Source organism: Salmo trutta, chromosome 24, assembly GCF_901001165.1.
Source record: "Salmo trutta chromosome 24, fSalTru1.1, whole genome shotgun sequence".
In the NCBI taxonomy this organism is placed as follows: Eukaryota; Metazoa; Chordata; class Actinopteri; order Salmoniformes; family Salmonidae; genus Salmo; species Salmo trutta.
In genome coordinates, this window is record NC_042980.1 from 24,471,309 (window position 1) to 24,491,999 (window position 20,691).

At 45.4% G+C, this 20,691-nt stretch overlaps 1 protein-coding gene across 1 annotated transcript in view; it reads left to right on the forward strand.

The window, feature by feature from the left end:
- abca12 (ATP-binding cassette, sub-family A (ABC1), member 12) overlaps window positions 1–20,691 on the forward strand; it is a 93,541-nt gene that overhangs the window by 57,923 nt on the left and 14,927 nt on the right. Inside the window, exons 62-71 of the mRNA XM_029711593.1 lie at window positions 123–267; window positions 742–988; window positions 9,655–9,744; window positions 11,454–11,547; window positions 11,669–11,796; window positions 12,369–12,456; window positions 13,111–13,219; window positions 14,539–14,593; window positions 17,258–17,435; window positions 17,782–17,897. Coding sequence (XP_029567453.1) covers window positions 123–267; window positions 742–988; window positions 9,655–9,744; window positions 11,454–11,547; window positions 11,669–11,796; window positions 12,369–12,456; window positions 13,111–13,219; window positions 14,539–14,593; window positions 17,258–17,435; window positions 17,782–17,897 — 1,250 coding nt within the window. The remainder of the gene's footprint in view (window positions 1–122; window positions 268–741; window positions 989–9,654; window positions 9,745–11,453; window positions 11,548–11,668; window positions 11,797–12,368; window positions 12,457–13,110; window positions 13,220–14,538; window positions 14,594–17,257; window positions 17,436–17,781; window positions 17,898–20,691) is intronic.

The following is a 20,691-nucleotide window of genomic DNA, read 5'->3' on the forward strand; positions in this document are numbered from 1 at the left end:
CCAGCACTCATGCATATACAGTGTACTTCATATGCAGAGATAGACACACTCAGATAATGTACATGACATGCAATTACAGTTCACACCCATTGACACGCTTATGTTTTTTGTGGTCTGTGCAGGTGTTCCTCCAGCTGACCCAAGATGATACAGAGCCTGCAGAAGATAAGCCATATTCTGTGTCTGAATCCATGCCAGACCTGTCTGCCTCCAGAGACAGCTTACCAGAGGACCTCCAGAACAACTCCATCTTCGGAGACAAAGCCAGTGAGTCACGTCCACTTCACTGCTTTTTGACGTCCTGGACTAGACTGACCAGCTATTATATTGGTACCTTACCCAGGAGGAAGAACTCTGGTCCTTGATACAGGCCAGTTATTCTCATTCAGTTAATGAAAAACTCAGGAAAATAAAACATACATAATAAAACATACTTACTTAGACCTTATTGTGCCAAGTGGCATAGCAGGCCTCCACAAACATTTTACATTTGACATTTTAGTCATTTAGCAGACGCTCTTATCCAGAGCGACTTACAGTAGAGTGCATACATTTTTATAAAATTTTTAAATACACAAACTCCCTCAATCTCTTCCTGTCCTCTGGGCTATTTTAGATGCCTCTTTCCCGTTGGGCCCTAGTCTGGTCTGGTAATAGCATCACACCAGCCTCTTACTACTGTAAGCCTTGGTACAGATGCTAATTCTACTAATAATAACACAAACCCTTGTTGTCCTGTAGGTCTGACGGGCTCGTCTACGGTGCACGGCCTGGCCCTGACCTGGCAGCAGGTGACTGCTATGTTGATGAAGAGGGTTCACCACTCCAGACGGGACTGGAAGGGTCTCTTCTCCCAGGTGGTTCTACCTGTCATGTTCATCATCCTGGCCATGGGTCTGGGCTCCATCAAGAGCGACCTGCAACACTTCCCAGAGATGGAGCTGTCACCTGCCCTCTACCACCTCGGACCACAGTACTCCTTCTTCAGGTCAGAGACACTGATAGACACATATTACTTACTTACACACACAAACACACACTCACCCTCTACCACCTCGGACCTCCTTCTTCAGGTCAGGTACAGGACACACTGCACTGCTGCATTATGGGATAGGAGATCAGGGGCAGTATGTATCAAGTGCTGATTAAGGTTTTAGATCATAATGAACTGGGTGAACCTGATCCTAGATCAGCACTCTTTGAGACATCTGATATACAGTGCATTCAGAAAGCCTTCAGACCCCTTCACTTTTTCCACATTTTGTTACGTTACAGCCTTATTTGAAAATTGGTTACATACATTTTTTTCTCATCAATCGACACACAATACCCCAAAGTGAAAACAGGTTATTAGAATTTTTTGAGCATTTATAAAAAATTAAATACAGAAATACCTTATTTACATAAGTATTCAGACCCTTTGCTACGAGACTCGAAATTGAGCTCAGGTGCATCCTATTTCCATTGATCATCCTTGAGATGTTTCTACAACTTGATTTGAGTCCATCTGTGGTAAATTCAATAGATTGGACATGCCTCGGAAAGGCACATTTCTGCAGCAGTGAAGGTCCCCAAGAACACAGTGGCCTTCATCACTCTTAAATGGAAGAAGTTTGGAACCACCACGACTTTTCCTAGAACTGGCCGCCCGGCAAAACTGAGCAATCAGGGGAGAAGGGCCTTGGTCAGGGAGAGGACCAAGAACCTGATGGTCATTCTGACATAGCTCCAAAGTTCCTCTGTGGAGATGGAAGAACCTTCCAGAAGGACAACCATCTCTGAGGCACTCCACCAATCAGCCCTTTATGGTAGAGTGTCCAGACGAAAGCCATTCCTCAGTAAATGCCAAGCATTGTGTCTGGAGGAAACCTGGCACCATCCCTACGGTGAAGCATGGTGGTGGAATCATCATGCTGTGGGGATGTTTTTCAGCAGCAGGAACTGGGAGACTAGTCAGGATCGAGGGAAAGATGAACAGAGAAAAGTACAGAACGATCCTTGATGAAAACCTGCTCCAGAGCGCTCAGGACCTCAGACTGGGGAGAAGGTTCACCCTCCAACAGGACAACGACCCTAAGCACACAACCCAAGACAACGCAGGAGTGGCTTCGGGACAAGTCTTTGTTTTTACACTGCTGCTTCTCGCTGTTTATCGTCTATGCATGGTCACTTTACAAATTACCTCGACTAACCTGTACCGCCGCACATTGACTCAGCACCGGCACTCCCGTATATAGCCTCGTTAAAATGTTATGTACATTTCTTGTATTACTGTCACGGTTGTCTTCGTCTTCCGACGATAATGCGAAATCGTCGTCTGAAAATGAGGACCAATACGCAGCAGGTACGTGTATGCTCATCTTGAGTTTTATTAACTACAAAAAATGAACGTACAAAAATAACAGAACAAAAAGAACGAACGAACAACTACTAACAGTCTGGCTAGCATAGGCTCAACACAGAACAATCACCCACGAATAACAAACACAAACACACCCTAATATATGGGACTCTCAATCAAAGGCAGATAGACAACACCTGCCTTCAACTGAGAGTCCCAACCCCAATCAGCACAACATAGAAACACACTCACCAGACTACACATAGAAATACAAACATAGAACATCAACCCAAAACCCCGGAAATACTAAATCAAACCCCCCTTTGAACAAACACACCACCCTGAACCACATAAAACAAATACCCCCTGCCACGCCCTGACCAAACTACAAAACAATTAACCTTATATACTGGCCAGGACGTGACAGTACCCCCCCCTTAAAGGTGCTACCCCGGAAGCACCTTAACAAAAAAAATAACCCCAAACGATACCCAAAAGAAAAATTCCCCCTTACTAAAGGGAGGGAAGGGAGGGTGGCTGCCGTCAACGACGGCACTGTGCTACACCCCCCCTCCCCAACCCACCTATTTTTGGAGGTGGCTCCGGCTCAGGCCGTTCCAGGCTGTCTGGGCAGTCTGGCAGCTCGGGACAGTCTGGGCAGTCTGGCAGCTCGGGACAGTCTGGGCAGTCTGGCAGCTCGGGACAGTCTGGGCAGTCTGGCAACTCGGGACAGTCTGGGCAGTCTGGCAACTCGGGACAGTCTGGGCAGTCTGGCAACTCGGGACAGTCTGGGCAGTCTGGCAACTCGGGACAGTCTGGGCAGTCTGGCAACTCGGGACAGTCTGGGCAGTCTGGCAACTCGGGACAGTCTGGGCAGTCTGGCCACTCCGGCAGTTCAGGGCAGTCTGGCCACTCTGGCAGTTCAGGGCAGTCTGGCCACTCCGGCAGTTCAGGGCAGTCTGGCCATTCCGGCAGTTCAGGGCAGTCTGGCCACTCCGGCAGTTCAGGGCAGTCTGGCCACTCCGGCAGTTCAGGGCAGTCTGGCCACTCCGGCAGTTCAGCGCAGTCTGACCACTCCGGCGACTGTTGACTGGCGGGCAGCTCCGACGACTGTTGACTGACGGGCAGCTCCGACGACTGTTGACTGGCCGGCAGCTCCGACGACTGTTGACTTGCGGGCAGCTCCGACGACTGTTGACTGGCGGGCAGCTCCGACGACTGTTGACTGGCGGGCAGCTCCGACGACTGTTGACTGGCGGGCAGCTCCGACGACTGTTGACTGGCGGGCAGCTCCGACGACTGTTGACTGGCGGGCAGCTCCGACGACTGTTGACTGGCGGGCAGCTCCGACGACTGTTGACTGGCGGGCAGCTCTGACGACTGTTGACTGGCGAGGCTGGGTTTATGCACTTGCAGTTTAGTGCGGGGAGCGGGAACAGGACGAGTCGGACTGGGTGGACGCACTTCCGGGTCCGCACGAGAGACAGGAGCTGGAAACCCAGGGCTATGGAGGCGCACAGCCGGTCTAGATCTTACCTCCTGCACAACCCGCCTTGGCTGGATGGAACTAGTAGCCCTGTACGAGCGGGGTGCTCGTACAGGGCAGACTGGGCTGTGCAGGGGCCTGATGGTAGCCGTGCGTAGAGCGGGAGTTGGGTAGCCTGGTCCTCGGAGGCGTACCGCCGACCAGATGCGCTGCGCAGGCATCCTCCTACCAGGCTGGATGCCCGCTCTAGCACGGCACCTGCGAGGGGCTGGAATAACTCGCACCGGACTGTGCGTGCGTATGGGTGAGAGTGCGCTTCTCAGCGAAACATAGCGCTCTCCACCCCATACGCTCCTCCATATAACCACGGGTAGCTGGCTTCCGGCTCTTCCTTCGCCTAGCCAAACTACCCGTTTGCCCCCCCCAAAATAATTCTTGGGGGTGCCTCTTGTGCTTCTCCCTCAGCGCGTCTCTGGCCTCGTACCATCGCCTCTCCGCCTTGGCTGCCTCAATTTCCCACTGCGGGCGCTGATAATCCCCAGCCTGATGCCAAGGTCCGGCCCCGTCCAGAATTTCCTCCCAAGTCCACTTCTCCCGCCAGTCCAACTCGAACTCCGCCTGCTCCTTCCTCTGCTGCTTGGTCCTTTGGTGGTGGGTGATTCTGTCACGGTTGTCTTCGTCTTCCGACGATAATGCGAAATCGTCGTCTGAAAATGAGGACCAATACGCAGCAGGTACGTGTATGCTCATCTTGAGTTTTATAACTACAAAAAATGAACGTACAAAAATAACAGAACAAAAAGAACGAACGAACAACTACTAACAGTCTGGCTAGCATAGGCTCAACACAGAACAATCACCCACGAATAACAAACACAAACACACCCTAATATATGGGACTCTCAATCAAAGGCAGATAGACAACACCTGCCTTCAACTGAGAGTCCCAACCCCAATCAGCACAACATAGAAACACACTCACCAGACTACACATAGAAATACAAACATAGAACATCAACCCAAAACCCCGGAAATACTAAATCAAACCCCCCTTTGAACAAACACACCACCCTGAACCACATAAAACAAATACCCCCTGCCACGCCCTGACCAAACTACAAAACAATTAACATTATATACTGGCCAGGACGTGACAATTACCTTTTGATAGATTTGTTTTACTTGTTCGTTAAGGGCTTGTAAGTAAACATTTCACGGTAAGGTTGTATCCGGCACATGTGACAAAAAAATATTAGATTTGATTTGAATGTCCTTCAGTGGCCCAGCTAGAGCCCGGACTTGAACCCGATCTAACATCTCCCGAGAGACCTGAAAATCAAATCAAACTTTATTTGTCACATGCGCCGAATACAACAAGTCTTGACCTTACTGTGAAATGCTTACTTACAAGCCCTTAACCAACTGTGCAGTTCAAGAAGAGTTAAGAAAATATTTATGAAATAAATAAAAGTAAAAAACAAAAGAAAAAATAATAAAAAGTAACACAATAACATAACAATAACGAGGTTATATACAGGGCGTACCGGTACCGAGTCAGTGTGCCGGGGTACAGGTTAGTTGAGGTCATTTGTACCGCTTGCCGTGCGGTAGCAGAGAAAACAGTCTATGACTAGGGTAGCTGGAGTCTCTGAACTTCAGCTACATTCTTTCTTTCATTGGTTTAGCCTGTTTTATCGTATCTGGCATCGGTTGCATCAAGTCCGTAACGGTTTGAGACAACATTATTCAGCCAGTCTTGTGGCTGCCGTCACCTGTTCGCTGGGCGCGGGCTGAGACGAGGTCGCGGGACACCCTCTTGCAGTCCTTGGCCAGGCCCAGAAAGCACATGAGGTCTTATTTTATGGGCTTTCCTCTGACACCGCCTATTATATAGGTCCTGGATGGCAGGAAGCTTGGCCCCAGTGATGTACTGGGCCTTGCGCACTACCCTCTGTAGCGCCTTACGGTCAGATGCCGAGCAGTTGCCATACCAGGCGGTGATGGAACCGGTCAGGATGCTCTCAATGGTGCAGCTGTAGAACTTTTTGAGGATCTGGGGACCCATGATAAATCTTTTCAGTCTCCTGAGGGAGACTGTCGTGCCCTCTTCAAGTCTCACGACTGTCTTAGTGTGTTTGGACCATGATTGTTCGTTGGTGATGTGGTCACCAAGAAACTTGAAGCTCTCGACCCGCTCCACTACAGCCCCGTTGATGTTAATGGGGGTCTGTTCGACCCGCCTTTTCCTGTATTCCACGATCAGCTCATTTACCTTGCTCCTATTGAGGGAGAGGTTGTTGTCCTAGCAGTGTCTCTGACTTCCTCCCTATAGGCTGTTTCATCGTTGTCTGTGATCAGGCCTACCACTGTTGCATTGTCAGGAAACGTAATGATCGTGTTGGAGTCGTGTTTGGCCACGCAGTCGTGGGTGAACAGGGAGTACAGGAGGGGACTAAGTACACACCCCTGAGGGGCCCCAGTGTTGAGGATCAGTGCGGGAGATGTGTTGTTGCCTACCCTTACCACCTGGGGGCGGCCCGTCAGGAAGTCCAGGATCTAGTTGCAGAGGGAGGAGTTTAGTCCCAGGGTCCTTAGCTTAGTGACGAGCTTCGTGGGCACTATGGTGTTGAACGCTGAGCTGTACTCAATGAATAACATTCTCACATAGGTGTTCCTTATGTCCAGGTGGGAAAGGGCAGTGTGGAGTGCGATTGAGATTGCGTCATCTGTGGATTTGTTGGGACAGTATGTGAATTGGAGTGGGTCTAAGGTATTCGGGAGGATGCTGTTGATGTGAGCCATGACCAGCCTTTCAAAGCACTTCATGGCTACCGACATGAGTGCTACGGGGCGGTAATCATTTAGAGAGGTTACCTTTGCTTTCTTGGGCACAGGGACCATGGTAGTCTGCTTGAAACGTAGGTATTACAGACTCATTCAGGGAGAGGTTGAAAATGTCAGTGAAGACACTTGCCAGTTGGTCCGTGCATGCTTTGAGTACACGTCCTGGTAATCCATCTGGCCCCGCGGCTTTGTGAATGTTGACTTGTTTAAAGGTCTTGATCACATCGGCTACCGAGAGCGTTATCACACAGTCATCCAATACAGCTGGTGCTCTCGTGCATGCTTCAGTGTTGCTTGCCTCGAAAGCGAGCATAAAAGGCATTTAGCTCATCTGGTAGGCTCGTGTCACTGGGCAGCTCGCGTCTGGGTTTCCCTTTGTAGTCCGTAATAGTTTTCAAGCCCTGCCCGAGCATCAAGCCCGAGCATCAGAGCTCTTCGGATGTGTAGTAGGATTCAATCTTAATCCTGTATTGACCCTTTGCTTGTTTGATGTTTCGTCTGAGGGCATAGCGGTATTTCTTATAAACATACGGATTAGTGTCCCGCTCCTTGAAAGCGACAGCTCTAGCCTTTAGCTCAGTGCGGATGTTGCCTGTAATCCATGGTTTCCGGTTGGTTTATGTACGTACAATCACTGTGGGGACGACGTCATCAATGCACTTATTGATGAAGCCGATGACTGAGGTGTATACTCCTCAATGCCATTGGATGAATCCTGGAACATATTCCAGTCTGTGCTAGCCAAACAGTCCTGTAGCGTAGCATCCGCATCATCTTACTACTTCCGTATTGAGCGAATTACTGGTACTTCCAGCTTGAGTATTTGCCTGTAAGCAGGAATCAGGAGGATAGAATTATGGTTGGATTTGCCAAATGGAGGGCGGGGAGAGCTTTGTATGCATCTCTGTGTGTGGAGTAAAGGTGGTCTAGGATTTCTTTCCCCCTGGTTGCACATGTGACATGCTGGTAAAAATTTGGTAAAAATGATTTATGTTTGCCTGCATTAAAGTCCCCGGCCACTAGGAGCGCCGCTTCTGGATGAGCATTTTCTTGTTTGCTTATGGCCTTATAGAGTTGGTTGAGTGCAGTCTTAGTTCCAGCATCGGTCTGTGGTGGTAAATAGACGGCTACGAATAATATAGATGAGAACTCACTTGGTAGATAGTGTGGTCTCCAGCTGATCATAAGGTACTCTACCTCAGGCGAGCAATACATCGAGACTTCTTTAATATTAGACATCGCGCACCAGCTGTTATTGACAAAAAGACACACACCCCCACCCCTTGTCTTACCAGACGTAGCATCTCTGTTCTGCCGGTGCATGGAAAATCCCGCCAGCTCTATATTATCCGTGTAGTCGTTCAGCCACAAGTCATGAAACATAAGATATTACAGTTCTTAATGTCCCGTTGGTAAGATAATCGTAATCGTAGGTCATCAATTTAATTTTCCAATGATTGCATATTAGCAAGTAGAACGGAAGGCAGTGGGTATTTACTCGCTTGCCGGCTGATTCTCAGAAGCCCAATCTGCGTCCTCTTTTCCTCCGTCTTTTCTTCATGCAAATGACTGGGATTTGGGCCTGTTCCCAGGTGAGCAGTATATCCTTCTCATCGGACTCTTTAAAGGAAAAAGCTTCTTCCAGTTTGTGGTGAGTAATCGGTGAGTAATCGATATTTTCGGTCATAAGAGACGGTAGCAGCAACATTATGTGCAAAATAAGTTTAAAAATAAGTTACAAACAACGCAATTTTTTTAAACGAAATAGCACGATTGGTCAGGAGCATGTAAAATGTCAGCCATCCTCTTCAGCAGCATCTTTCACAAAATAGCTGTGCAGTGACGCTCCCCATCCAACCTGACAGTGCTTGAGAGGATCTGCCGAGAAGAATGGGAGAAGCTCCCCAAATACAGGTGTGCCAAGCTTGAAGTGTCATACCCAAGAAGATTTGAGGCTGTATTCACTGCATCTTCAACAAAGTACTGAGTAAAGGATCTGAATACTTCTGTAAATATAATATTTCAGTTTTATTTTTTATTTTTTGCAAAGAAAATCTAAAAAACTTTTTTTGCTTTGTCATTATGGGGTGTTGTGTATAAATTGATGAGGGAATAAAAAATAAATACATTTTCAGAATAAGGCTGTAATGTAACAAAATGTGGAACAAGTGAAGGGGTCTGAATACTTTCAGAATGCACAGTACAGTCCCAGATCAGTCCCGTCCAGTCACTGTTTGTCTATTGCTGTGCCATCTTTCTCATTTCCAGGTTGTAAGTTAGGTTTTTTGGGTAAGAGAGTAGAAGTTTCTTGAAGGGTGACACAGATAAATGGTAGAGGGGGGAGGCAGTGAGAGGTAGAGAGAGCGAGTGAGATTTAGAGATAGAGGGAGTGAGATGTTGAGAGAGAGATGATTATGATGATGTGATCTGAGGTGTGAGCTGAAAGTATAGAGAGAAGGAAGGAGAGAGTCGAAGTGACGAAGTCTTGATTGTGAAGAGCAGTTCTTTGATCTGAGAGAGAGGAGAGGAGAGGAGAGGAGAGGAGAGGAGAGGAGAGGAGAGGAGAGGGATATAAAGGAGAGGATATGCAGAGGTAGGAACACATCAAACACTGTGTGCCCTCTCACTGTCCTTGGTTGACGGTTAAATGAGATTGAATTAGCCTTTTTTGATGTTGGGCTCATATTACCTTCCAAACCACTGTCCTAATTGGATCATTTACTAATACTGTACTGAAGGATTTGCTCAAAGTCACTTGAAAGTATAGCCTGGTCCCAGATCTGTTTGTGCTGTATAACCAACTGTCATGGTCAGTGGCATGCCAAATTTCGAAAACATGGCATGACAATGATCATAGGACTTGGCAAACTAGACAGCACAAACAGATCTGGGACCAGGCTAACTTGAAAGTATTAGACGAGACATAATGTTGTGTTCTGTAATAAGTTTGTCCTGAAACTTTTTGTTTTTATGTCATCAACAGCAACCAGAATCCAAACTCCAGCAACCTGGTCAACTCTATGATGTCATTCCCTGGGATTGATAATGGATGTCTGAACAGCCCTGATAAACCGTATGTACCTGACCAACTTCTACATAATCACTGTGTTGAAGATAGATCTCTTACTTGTCTGGCTACTTTCTCTCCACCACATCTTCTCTTACTTTGTCTATATCTAGCACTTCCGAATTCTCTTCTTACCCTATTTTCCTTCAAATGCCATTGTCAATCTTTTCCCTTTTAGTATCTGTCTTTGTTCCACTTCCCTCGCTCCCCACTATCCTCTCTCCATACTCTGTACTCTTCAGTATTACTACATGGTGCATGTCTCTAAACGCCTGAAGCAGCTCTGCTTTGCCATCTGTGTGTGTATGTATGTGTGCGTGTATTTGGACATGTGTGGGTCAGTGGCGGTCAGTGCCGTTTAAGATGAGGGAGGACGTTTTTCTTTTTTCATGATCATGGCCTTATTTCTATTACAGCATATTGGATGACTGTCATTCATATTCCATTCACCCAGCTCAATGTAACATCGATAGGTTTAGTCTACTACATGATACTCATCATGAGGTTGCTACAACCTAGCCAATGAATGAAAGTTTACAACGTAGGTGTACACAGGTCGAGAATTTTTTTTGAGGTGACAGACAGTGACACATGGACAGCCAGTGACACATTCAATACTGCCTTGCACACTCTTGCCTGCATCTAGCTGATCTAGGGTGTAATCATTAGTCCAGCAATTAGCTAGCTGTAGCTTAAGCTTTCTGTACAAGAGTCATTCTCTGATCCTTTGATTGGGTGGACAACATGTCAGTTCATGCTGCAAGAGCTCTGATAGGTTGGAGGACCTCCACTGGAAATTGTCATAATTACTGTGTACGTCTATGGAAGGGGGTGAGAACCATGAGCCTCCAAGGTTTTGTACTGAAGTCAATGAACCCAGAGGAGGATGAAAGCTAGCTGTCCTCTGGCTACACCACGGTGCTACCCTACAGAGTGCTGTGAGGCTACTGTAGACCTTCATTGCAAAACAGTGTGTTTTAATCAATTATTTGGTGACTTGATAATATTTAGTATAGTTTTATCTAAAAAGGATAACTTTTGAATTGTTTTTTTTTTATTATTAAATTCACTGAGGAGGATGGTCCTCCCCTTCCTCCTCTGGGGAACCTCCACTGGTGTGTGGGTGCGTGTGTGTCTGAACGTGTGTGTTTGAGGAATCATTGGTATTCCATAAACACTCTGTGTTTATAGGATAGATTTCCCCTCGCAGGCACTCAAATCAATGTTGGCACTCATGAACCAGACCTCAGAGGCACTATAAAATTGTCAGCCAAAAAAAAAAGACATTTAGCTAGACGTGCAGCTAGGCAGCAGGGCTTCTGTGTGTGTGTGTGTGTGTGTGTGTGTGTGTGTGTGTGTGTGTGTGTGTGTGTGTGTGTGTGTGTGTGTGAGAGAGATGCCCTGTGGACAATCACTGAAGAGTGCTGAGTGCCATGGCACTTCCTGACTACTGATTATATCTCTCCACCACTCTGTGATGTCATGCCTGTTTATACCTCGAGAATAAATACTGATTTACTGTCCATATGAATGGAACACTGGTATTGGTGTGTTACTGTGGTGGTGTTTATGCATGTGTGTGAGTGTATGCACAAGTGTAAGTGGAGTGGGTTAGCTAGTGTCATTGAGAATCAGTACATGTATGCATTGTAGTCATCTTACCATTTAAAATGGGCCTGTGGTTTACCTTGTGAATGTCTTTTGTCTTTTTGAAGGGTCTGCACCAGAAGCACCAAGTCTGCCAGCTGGGAAACTAAAGGAGACAGTTCAGTGCCGTTTGAGTCCTGCAAATGCAACAAATATCAACAGGTGGGTTAGAGTTCATTAAAGGACATACCAGTAAAAATCAGCAGATATTCTGTGTGTGTGTGTGTGTGTGTGTGTGTGTGTCCTACACCCACTCTACTCTCCTTTCTGCTCCTCCAACCAGGTGTGTCAGTATAACCAATACCAGCCTCCCCATAAGATGAACCCCTCCTCCCAGATCGTCTATAACCTGACTGGCATCAACGTTGAAAACTATCTCCTGGCTACAGCCAACAACTACATCAGGAACAGGTAAACAGTATGTTTCAATGCAACCTGCATACACTAATGTGTCTGTTTCTAGATATGCTCTATACTGTATATCCCTCTCTCTCTATCATAACAAATCATAGGAAAAATATGTTTTCAATGACATGAAATGTAAAGGATCACTGGCTGGACAGTAAATGAATGGAACTGGGGAATCTGATATCCTGAACTATGCATCCTCTTCCAGCTCAGTTCTGTTCAGTTCACTTTATTGGTCTCATTCAGGAATGAGTCGCATGCCTTGATCATGGAGTTAAAAAGACAATAACATTGGGTAATGACTTATTACTAATGAATAACCGATACCTATATGAACAATTCATCATAGGTACGGAGGCTATGATTTCTCTCTCTCCCCACTGTCCTCTTTCCATATTCTTTATTATCCACCTTTACTAAGTGGTGCATGTATCTAAACGTGTGGTGTAGCTCTGCCATGTGTGTGTGTGTGTGTGTGTGTGTGTGTGTGTGTGTGTGTGTGTGTGTGTGTGTGTGTGCAAACGTGTACATTATGTAAATAATAATCGATTATATATATGAACAAATCAACATAGGTATGGCGGCTTTGATTTCGGGGAGCCACTCCCAACTAGTCTCCAGATGGACCTCTTGGAGGTGCCCGCAAACCGAACCCTCTCCAAGGTAACTATATAAACACTGAATATGTATGAAAATATATGTTTATGGGTTACTATAGTGTAACTGCCCTTCTGTACCTATATCAGTCTCCTGCTGTTATGTGCAGAATAAAAAATCCTGTCCTTACCCCCACCAAGAAAACAACAGTCTTAACTGCTCTTCTGTCCTAGTATATCTCTTGTTGGTAGCCTGGTCCCAGATCTGTTTGTGCTGTCTTGCTTGGCTTAATAATGACTGTAGCAGTTGGCTATACAGCACATACAGATCTAGGACCAGGCTATCTTGTTGTGATGTATAGTGGTTCAATTAGCCATGATTTCCTAATTGGAGCCGATATGATACAGAAGCACTAAGCACTGTACCAAGATGGAACGGGATTATTACACCATCAATGTCGTCTTTAACATCGTTCATCGCAGCTACTCGCAGCAATTATGTTTTTGGCTGAATCTGAAATGGCCCCTGAGGGATAATGATGCTAGACTTAGACACCTCCTCAAGATAAGTGTATTATTAGAGATAAGAGAATTAGAAGTAGAAATGTAGAGAAGCATGTGCTGCAATCCTGAGATATTCATGCACGTGTGTGTCTTCAAACTTTAAGTTTTACTTGAACTTGAACGTGTGTGTGTGTGTGTGTGTTTTCTTGTTTTCTAGGTCTGGTACAACCCTGAGGGTCACCATACCATGCCTGCATACCTAAACAGCCTCAACAACTTCATCCTACGTACCAGCCTTCCAGCCGGCAAGGACCCACAGAATTATGGTGAGTAGCGCAAGAAGCCTATTTTTGTGAACGAAAACAACAGCAGCTTTATCTCTAAAGACACCAGGAGCCTGTTTCACGCGCCACTAATTCATCAAATCAGAGCTTGGAAATGCACCTTGAATAATTGTGATGCACCAGCTCTAGGGATAGCATAACAATTGTCATTTGATAAACAGTATTAAAAACTTGGTGTGTTGAAGCTAGCTTCTCAGGGGGTTCACACTGATCAGCCACACTACCTGGAATCACTTTCACTTTCAAATCCAATTGTATGTATCAGAGCCAAGTTTTAAAACCAAGCTAATCTGCTGAAAGGGATTTAGGCACACGCACACACGCACACACGCACACACGCACACACACACACACACACACACACACACACACACACACACACACACACACACACACACACACACACACACACACACACACACACACATCCAGGCTGTATCACAACCGGCCGTGATTGAGAGTCCCTTAGAGAGGCACACAATTGGCCCAGCATCGTCCCGGTTTGGTCGCTGTAGGTCATTGTAAATAAGAATTTATTCTTAACTGACTTGCCTAGTTATATAAAAGTTAAATAAAATTTAAAAAAGTATAATAATAAACACACACACACACACACGTACACACACCCTCTGAAAATAGTTTTCAGAGAGAGACCCCTTTTGGATCCTATAGGCTGAAAGACTCAATTTGGCACCCTTTATCAGAAGTATGCATTTGTACACTTCCTGCCATAGATTTAAAAGCAGTGGATTGTGTAAACGTTGGCTGAAGGGTTTCCACCATTGTTAAATCCATACACGAAAGTGTTCACAGTTGGGTCATAGTAAGGTCAGTTCCATTGTTTAGAGCCAGGGGGCAGTAGTGTGTTCTCCTCAATCTACAATCACTATGCAGGCTGAATACCAATCAGGGAGTGTTGAGAGGTGTACTCAGGGACTGAGGCAGGCAGACTGGCGTTTCAACCTTATTTCAGCACCACCTGAAATGTACTGTCTGCCCAGTCAATAAGCGAGCCGAGGGGAGGGTAGAGGAGGAAGGGAGGAAGGAATGCAATCATTCAAATGTAACCTGTAGACTCACACAGGCCAAGGAGGAGGAAGGAGAGGGAGGACAGGGAGGAGGAGTGAGGAGAGGGAGGAGAGGAAGGAGAGGGAGGAGAGGGAGGAGAAATATAGGGATTGTGTCGAGTGCTACTCTGGCTGACTCTTTTGTTTTATCCTTGGTTCAGTATATCTGTGCAGTGTCATGGTTTTATCTTATGAATGTGGCTAAATTGATTATCTGTTTTTGTGCCTATACAGCCATCTCTGTGTCCAGTCATCCCTATCCTGGTGAAGTACAAGAAGAAGATGCCATGTAAGAACACAGTACACACACTCCCTCGTCCTCATCTTCTTCTCTCTCTTTCTCTTTCTCATCCTCTTCTCACTCTTTCTCTCTCTCTTTCTCCCTCGTCCTCATCTTCTTCTCTCTCTTTCTCTTTCTCATCCTCTTCTCACTCTTTCTCTCTCTCTTTCTCTCTCGTCCTCATCCTCTTCTCTCTCTTTCTCGTCCTCTTCTCTCTCTTTCTCATCCTCTTCTCACTCTTTCTCTCTCTCTTTCTCCCTCGTCCTCATCTTCTTCTCTCTCTTTCTCTTTCTCATCCTCTTCTCACTCTTTCTCTCTCTCTTTCTCTCTCGTCCTCATCCTCTTCTCTCTCTTTCTCCCTCGTCCTCATCCTCTTCTCTCTCTTTCTCTCTCGTCCTCATCCTCTTCTCTCTCTTTCTCTCTCGTCCTCATCCTCTTCTCTCTCTTTCTCTCTCGTCCTCATCCTCTTCTCTCTCTTTCTCTCTCGTCCTCATCCTCTTCTCTCACTTTCTCGTCCTCTTCTCTCTCTTTCTCATCCTCTTCTCTCTCTTTCTTGCTCTTGGTTCACTCTACAAAGTATGTTGCTTGTCGCTAAACGGAGTTACCATGCCTTTCATTGGTCCTCGTGAGATTGTTTCAATCTTGGTTGGCGAGCCAAAGCCTGATGATCCGGTGTCTGCCTGACATACCTAAAGATACTTCAATGTTTATTACTATCATTAACCTGTGTTGATATCTCCAAAAGGAAACCAGTCTAGTGCTAGACTGAGATAACAAGGGTTATGTGGAGACTAACTCTGACATTTAAATTAAAGTCCTAATGTAATCTGACTTGCTGTATTTACCCATATCTGATTTGATAAATGGATTTTCCTGAGCTGGCATTATTGATCAGGGACAGACAGCAGGCCCAATATAATGTGTATGTGTGCAAAATGGCACCCTATTCCCTGTATAGTACACTACTTTTGAAAAGGGTCCATAGGGCTCTGGTCAAAAATAATGCACTTTGTAGGGAATAGGGTGCAATTTGTGACTCAGACTATGTGTGTTTACTATTCAGGGTGGTGCAGAGGTTGATTAATTCACAGAGCTTCCCACTTCTCCGACCGTGGCTGTTTTTAACACTGACTGCAGGCTATTTTAGGGACCTGGGATTGCGCTTCTCAGTTGTAGGCTATGCATCGCGACAGTATTCCCCCACCCACAACCTGGGTTAGCTTTGTTTTTTTCAGACTAAGAGGAATTGACAGCGCAGAGGACAGAACCCTGCTTTCAGACAGATGTTCCCCAATACTTTCATCATCATTATCAAAGATCTCTTGAGGTTTTGTGACCTCTTAACTTTTGCTCTTCCATCAGATGAAAAATCACAATCAATAGCTGATATTTGTTGTCTTCAGTTACTAATTGACCTAATTGACTAGGCCAGTGTGGCAGTGTGGCAGTCCCCCCGACTAAACACACACACACACACACACACACACTGGTCCAATTTTAGCCCAAAGCCTGTCATTTTGTTCTGAGGGAGAAGGTCACTGCTTTGATCAAGGGGTTCCCTTAAGACATTCATTAGTATCAAAGATCTGTTGAGTTGAGTCTCAACTGCTCTATTTCTTTTAACTTCAATCTTAACTTTTCCTTCAGATGAGAAATCAAAAATCACTAGCTAAAATTTGTGGTGTCTAATATCATTTTTGGCCTAACTCGTGTTTAAGATGACCCCAAATGATGTCTCGTCCTTACTATGGTGTTCATGCATCTGCCTTAGTGGGTTTCAGTATGGCCTGTTGGTCATACTGATAATAAGACTGTCTTTGCTTCTGGTTACAGGACACACAGCCTGTCTCTTTGTACCTCTGCCAGTGATTCTCTTTCATTTTTCAGCTATCCTCGTCCAACATATTCTCTTTGTCCATGGTCCTCTGTCTGTGGTCCTCCTGCCTCCTGCAGCCTAGCCAAAATGAAATGAAGAGGGAGGCAGAACACCAATCATGTAGGGTAGCTCGATCAAAAACAAAAGAAGTAAAGGGAGGCATGAATCTAGCTGAGTGAATTTGAATGGGGAGGCATCAAAGACAACGACACAGTAGGCAATATCTTAAAGAGCTCCAGCCAGGTGCTATGAATCTGACAACCATGACGCTTCTCAACAATGCCTCTTAAAATATCTTTATCACATAGACGTCTCAATAGCAGGAAGCAGCTGGTTCGATTCATAAATTGTAGGAGAGCTCTGGCAAGTGGTGTTGGTAAAACAGTATTTCTTCTTCGTGGCTATTATCTTGTCACTGCTGGAGTTGGAACATCTCTCTTAGCGAGAGACCATTTATTATTAATGAAATCCTGTTTGTTGTGAGTTTCTCCAATGAACCCTTCAAATGAATTACTGGCTCAGCTGGCATGGAAACCTACTAACAATGTCTTCAGGCCTGTAAAATAAGGACAGGACAGTTCATAGGAGGACTAATAAACATGGGACACTTGGCTCTGGCGATCAATCAATCAATCAATCAAATGTATTTATAAAGCCCTTTTTATATCAGCAGTTCTCCATCCTCTTCTGGCTATAAGAGGACACTTGGCTGTGTGATCCCCCAGCTTAGTGACCTCTCTCTCTCTCTCATTTTCTCTTCTCTTTCTCTCTTTCTCTCCCTCCCTCCATCTCCCCAGAGTGCAAGGTCTGGTCCATATCCTGGTGGCTGTGTGTGCCCTGACTGGCTACTCCATTATGACGGCTAGCTTCGCGATCTACGAGGTCCAGGAGCACCACAGTGGCTCCAAGACACTGCAGCACATCTCTGGGATAGGAGAACCCTTCTACTGGGCTATCAACTTCTTCTACGACATGGTAGGACTATGTCACCACATCATGCACGGCTAACTGATACAATACATTTCCACTAGCATTGTTGCATTGTCCAAAAATGCTAGCCAGGAGATTCTTGATGTTGCTCATCCTGCACATCCTTCATACAGTCAATGACGGCATTACGACCCACACCTTTTCTTTATTTGTTTTGGGATTGTAGACTACAAGAATATGATGTTTAGCTGTTAAATGAATATGACTGGTATGAACTTGATTGATTTCCACTATTGAAAGAGGCAGTTGCCAGTGATTCTACAGTTTGATGTATGTGATGTATTTAAGCGACCAGTGTACTACGGTGTGTTAAGTGTTCCTGTTTCTCCAGGCCTTATACATGGTCCCAGTCGCTCTCTCAGTTGCCACGATAGCAGCCTTTCAGCTCCCAGCCTTTACTGATAGGCAGAACCTCGCTGCTGTGAGTCTGCTGCTGGTCATGTTTGGGTAAGTACACACACACACACACTCAGATGGACAGACACACACACACACACACCTTGGGTGAGTGGGTATCACCATAGTGACTGCACACACAGTACAGGTTCCCTTATCCATGTCAGAGGTGAAGGATCTCAGTTGCTGGAAGATCACACCTTCCTTTCCTTGAGTACCATATACACAGTAGCTCCCCAGTACTATCAACTCAAGCAGGTGGGGAGGTTTCATCAAAGGATGAAACCATTTCTTGTCACTAAGTGATGGGTGGCTGCTTGCTACTGAACATGTTTTCTTAAGACCCCAGTCTATTTCACGCAAGGTAGAATGTGAAGCAGAATTCCATCAATTCAGAGCCTACTTCAGTGTGATTCCCTTTCACAGCAGCCTGTCTGTCTGCCTGCCTGCCGGTCTGTCTGCCTATACATACTCTGGACTGGTTTCTCTGCTTCTGTGTGGCAGCTTGGCTTGGAGCAGATGGTCTCTCCTATTTAGTCAGTCTGACTGCCCCACAGCCTCCTCCACCACCCTCTCATCTCTCTCACTCACTTCTCCCCCCCTCTCTATTTCTCTCTCCCCCTCTCCTCTCTTCCACTCACTTCCCTCTGCACACACTCTCCCTTGACCCAGGCACCCCAATCAAAAGAAAAAGGCAGATCATTTAGAGTAAGAGGAGAGAGGATAGGGCCTCACCATGGGGGAATATATAAAGGAACTCATTTATCTTCTTCTCTTTTAGCTTTTGTGGTTAAAGTGTTTACTCTCCTTGAAAATGGAGTTAAAGTTTCTTTTATTTTTTCTTTATTTTTCAAAGTTCTCTGGCTTGGTTTCATATAGTCATTCCACCAAGTCAATTACAATGAGATTAAGCAAATCATGCATTCATCATCTGTTGCAAGTGAATCTCAGAACCCAGAAAATTAAATCGTACGTGTGCTAGCTCTATTCAATTCAAATCAAATGTATTTGTCACATACACATGTTTAGCAGATGTTAATGCAAGTGTAGCGAAATGCTTGTGCTTCTAGTTCCCGACCATGCAGTTATATCTAACAAGTAATATAACCTAACAATTCCACAACAACTACCTTGTACACACAAGTGTAAAGGAATGAATACGAACATGTACATAAAAATATATAAATGAGTGATGGCCGAATGGCATAGGCAAGATGCAGTAGATGGTATAGAGTACAGTATATATATATATGAGATGAGTAATGTAGGGTATGAAAACATATAAAGCGGCATTGTATAAAGTGGCATTGTTTAAAGTGGCTAGTGATACATTACATCAAGATGGCAAGATGCCGTAGATGGTATAGCGTACAGTATATACATGATGTAATGTAGGGTATGTAAACATCATATAAAGTGGCTAGTGATAAATTGATTACCGTAAATTCCGGACTATAAGCCGCAACTTTTTTCCCACGCTTTGAACCTCGCAGCTTAAACAATGACGAGCGGCTAATATATGGATTTTTCCCGCTTTCAAATTTTTTCTCTCCAAAAAAACACATTCTGTGACGTGCTCAGTTTTTTGGCGTCATGAAGCTTTCATTAGACCAATGAAATTGCCGAACGGGTTATTAAGGTCAAACAACTTTTTTGTTTACTGTTTAGATTAAATCGAGCGCTCTCAAACTTCCCATCATTCTGATTACGGTAGTCATTTTGTCACCCTCATCATGGCAAAGACACGGAGAAATGCATATGATGCAGCTTTCAAGTTGAAGGCGATTGATCTGGCTGTTGGAAAAGGAAATAGAGCTGCTGCACGGGAGCTTGGTCTTAATGAGTCGATGATAAGATGTTGGAAACAGCAGCGTGAGGAATTGACTCAGTGCAAAAAGACAACTAAAGCTTACGGCAAATTTTTATTTTTTGTTACAAGCCGTGTTTCGTTAAAGCCTATTTATTTTTGTTACAAGCCGGGTTTCGTTAAAGCCTATTTATTTTTGTTACAAGCCGTGTTTCGTTAAAGCCTGTGTAAAGTTAATTTGTTTCAATGTACCGGTAGGCACCTGCGGCTTATAGACATGTGCGGCTTATTTATGTTCAAAATAATTTTCTTTTTTAAATTCAGCGGGTGCGGCTTATATTCAGGTGTGCTTAATAGTCCGGAAATTACGGTACATCAATTTTTCCATTATTAAAGTGGCTGGAGTTGAGTCAGTATGTTGGCAGCAGCCACTCAATGTTAGTGATGGCTGTTTAACAGTCTGATGGCCTTGAGATAGAAGCTGTATTTCAGTCTCTCGGTCCCCGCTTTGATGCACCTGTACTGACCTCACCTTCTGGATGATAGCGGGGTGAACAGGCAGTGGCTCGGGTGGTTGTTGTCCTGGAACAGGAACAATGGTGGCCCTCTTGAAGCACTGGGATAAGGATTGATTGAATATATCTGTAAACACACCAGCCAGCTGGTCTGCGCATGCTCTGAGGACGTGGCCGGGGATGCCGTCTGGGCCTGCAGTCTTGCAAGGGTTAACACGTTTAAATGTTTTACTCATGTTGGCTACAGTGAAGGAGAGCCCGCAGGTTTTGGTAGCGGGCCGTGTCAGTGGCACTGTATTGTCCTCAAAGCGAGCAAAAAAGTTGTTTAATCTGTCTGGGAGCAAGACATTGTGATCCGCGACGGGGCTGTTTTTTCTATTGTAGTCCGTGATTGACTGTAGACCCTGCCACATACCTCTCGTGTCTGAGCCGTTGAATTGCGACTCCACTTTGTCTCTGTACTGACGCTTAGTTTGTTTGATTGCCTTGCGGAGGGAATAGCTACACTGTTTATATTCGGTCA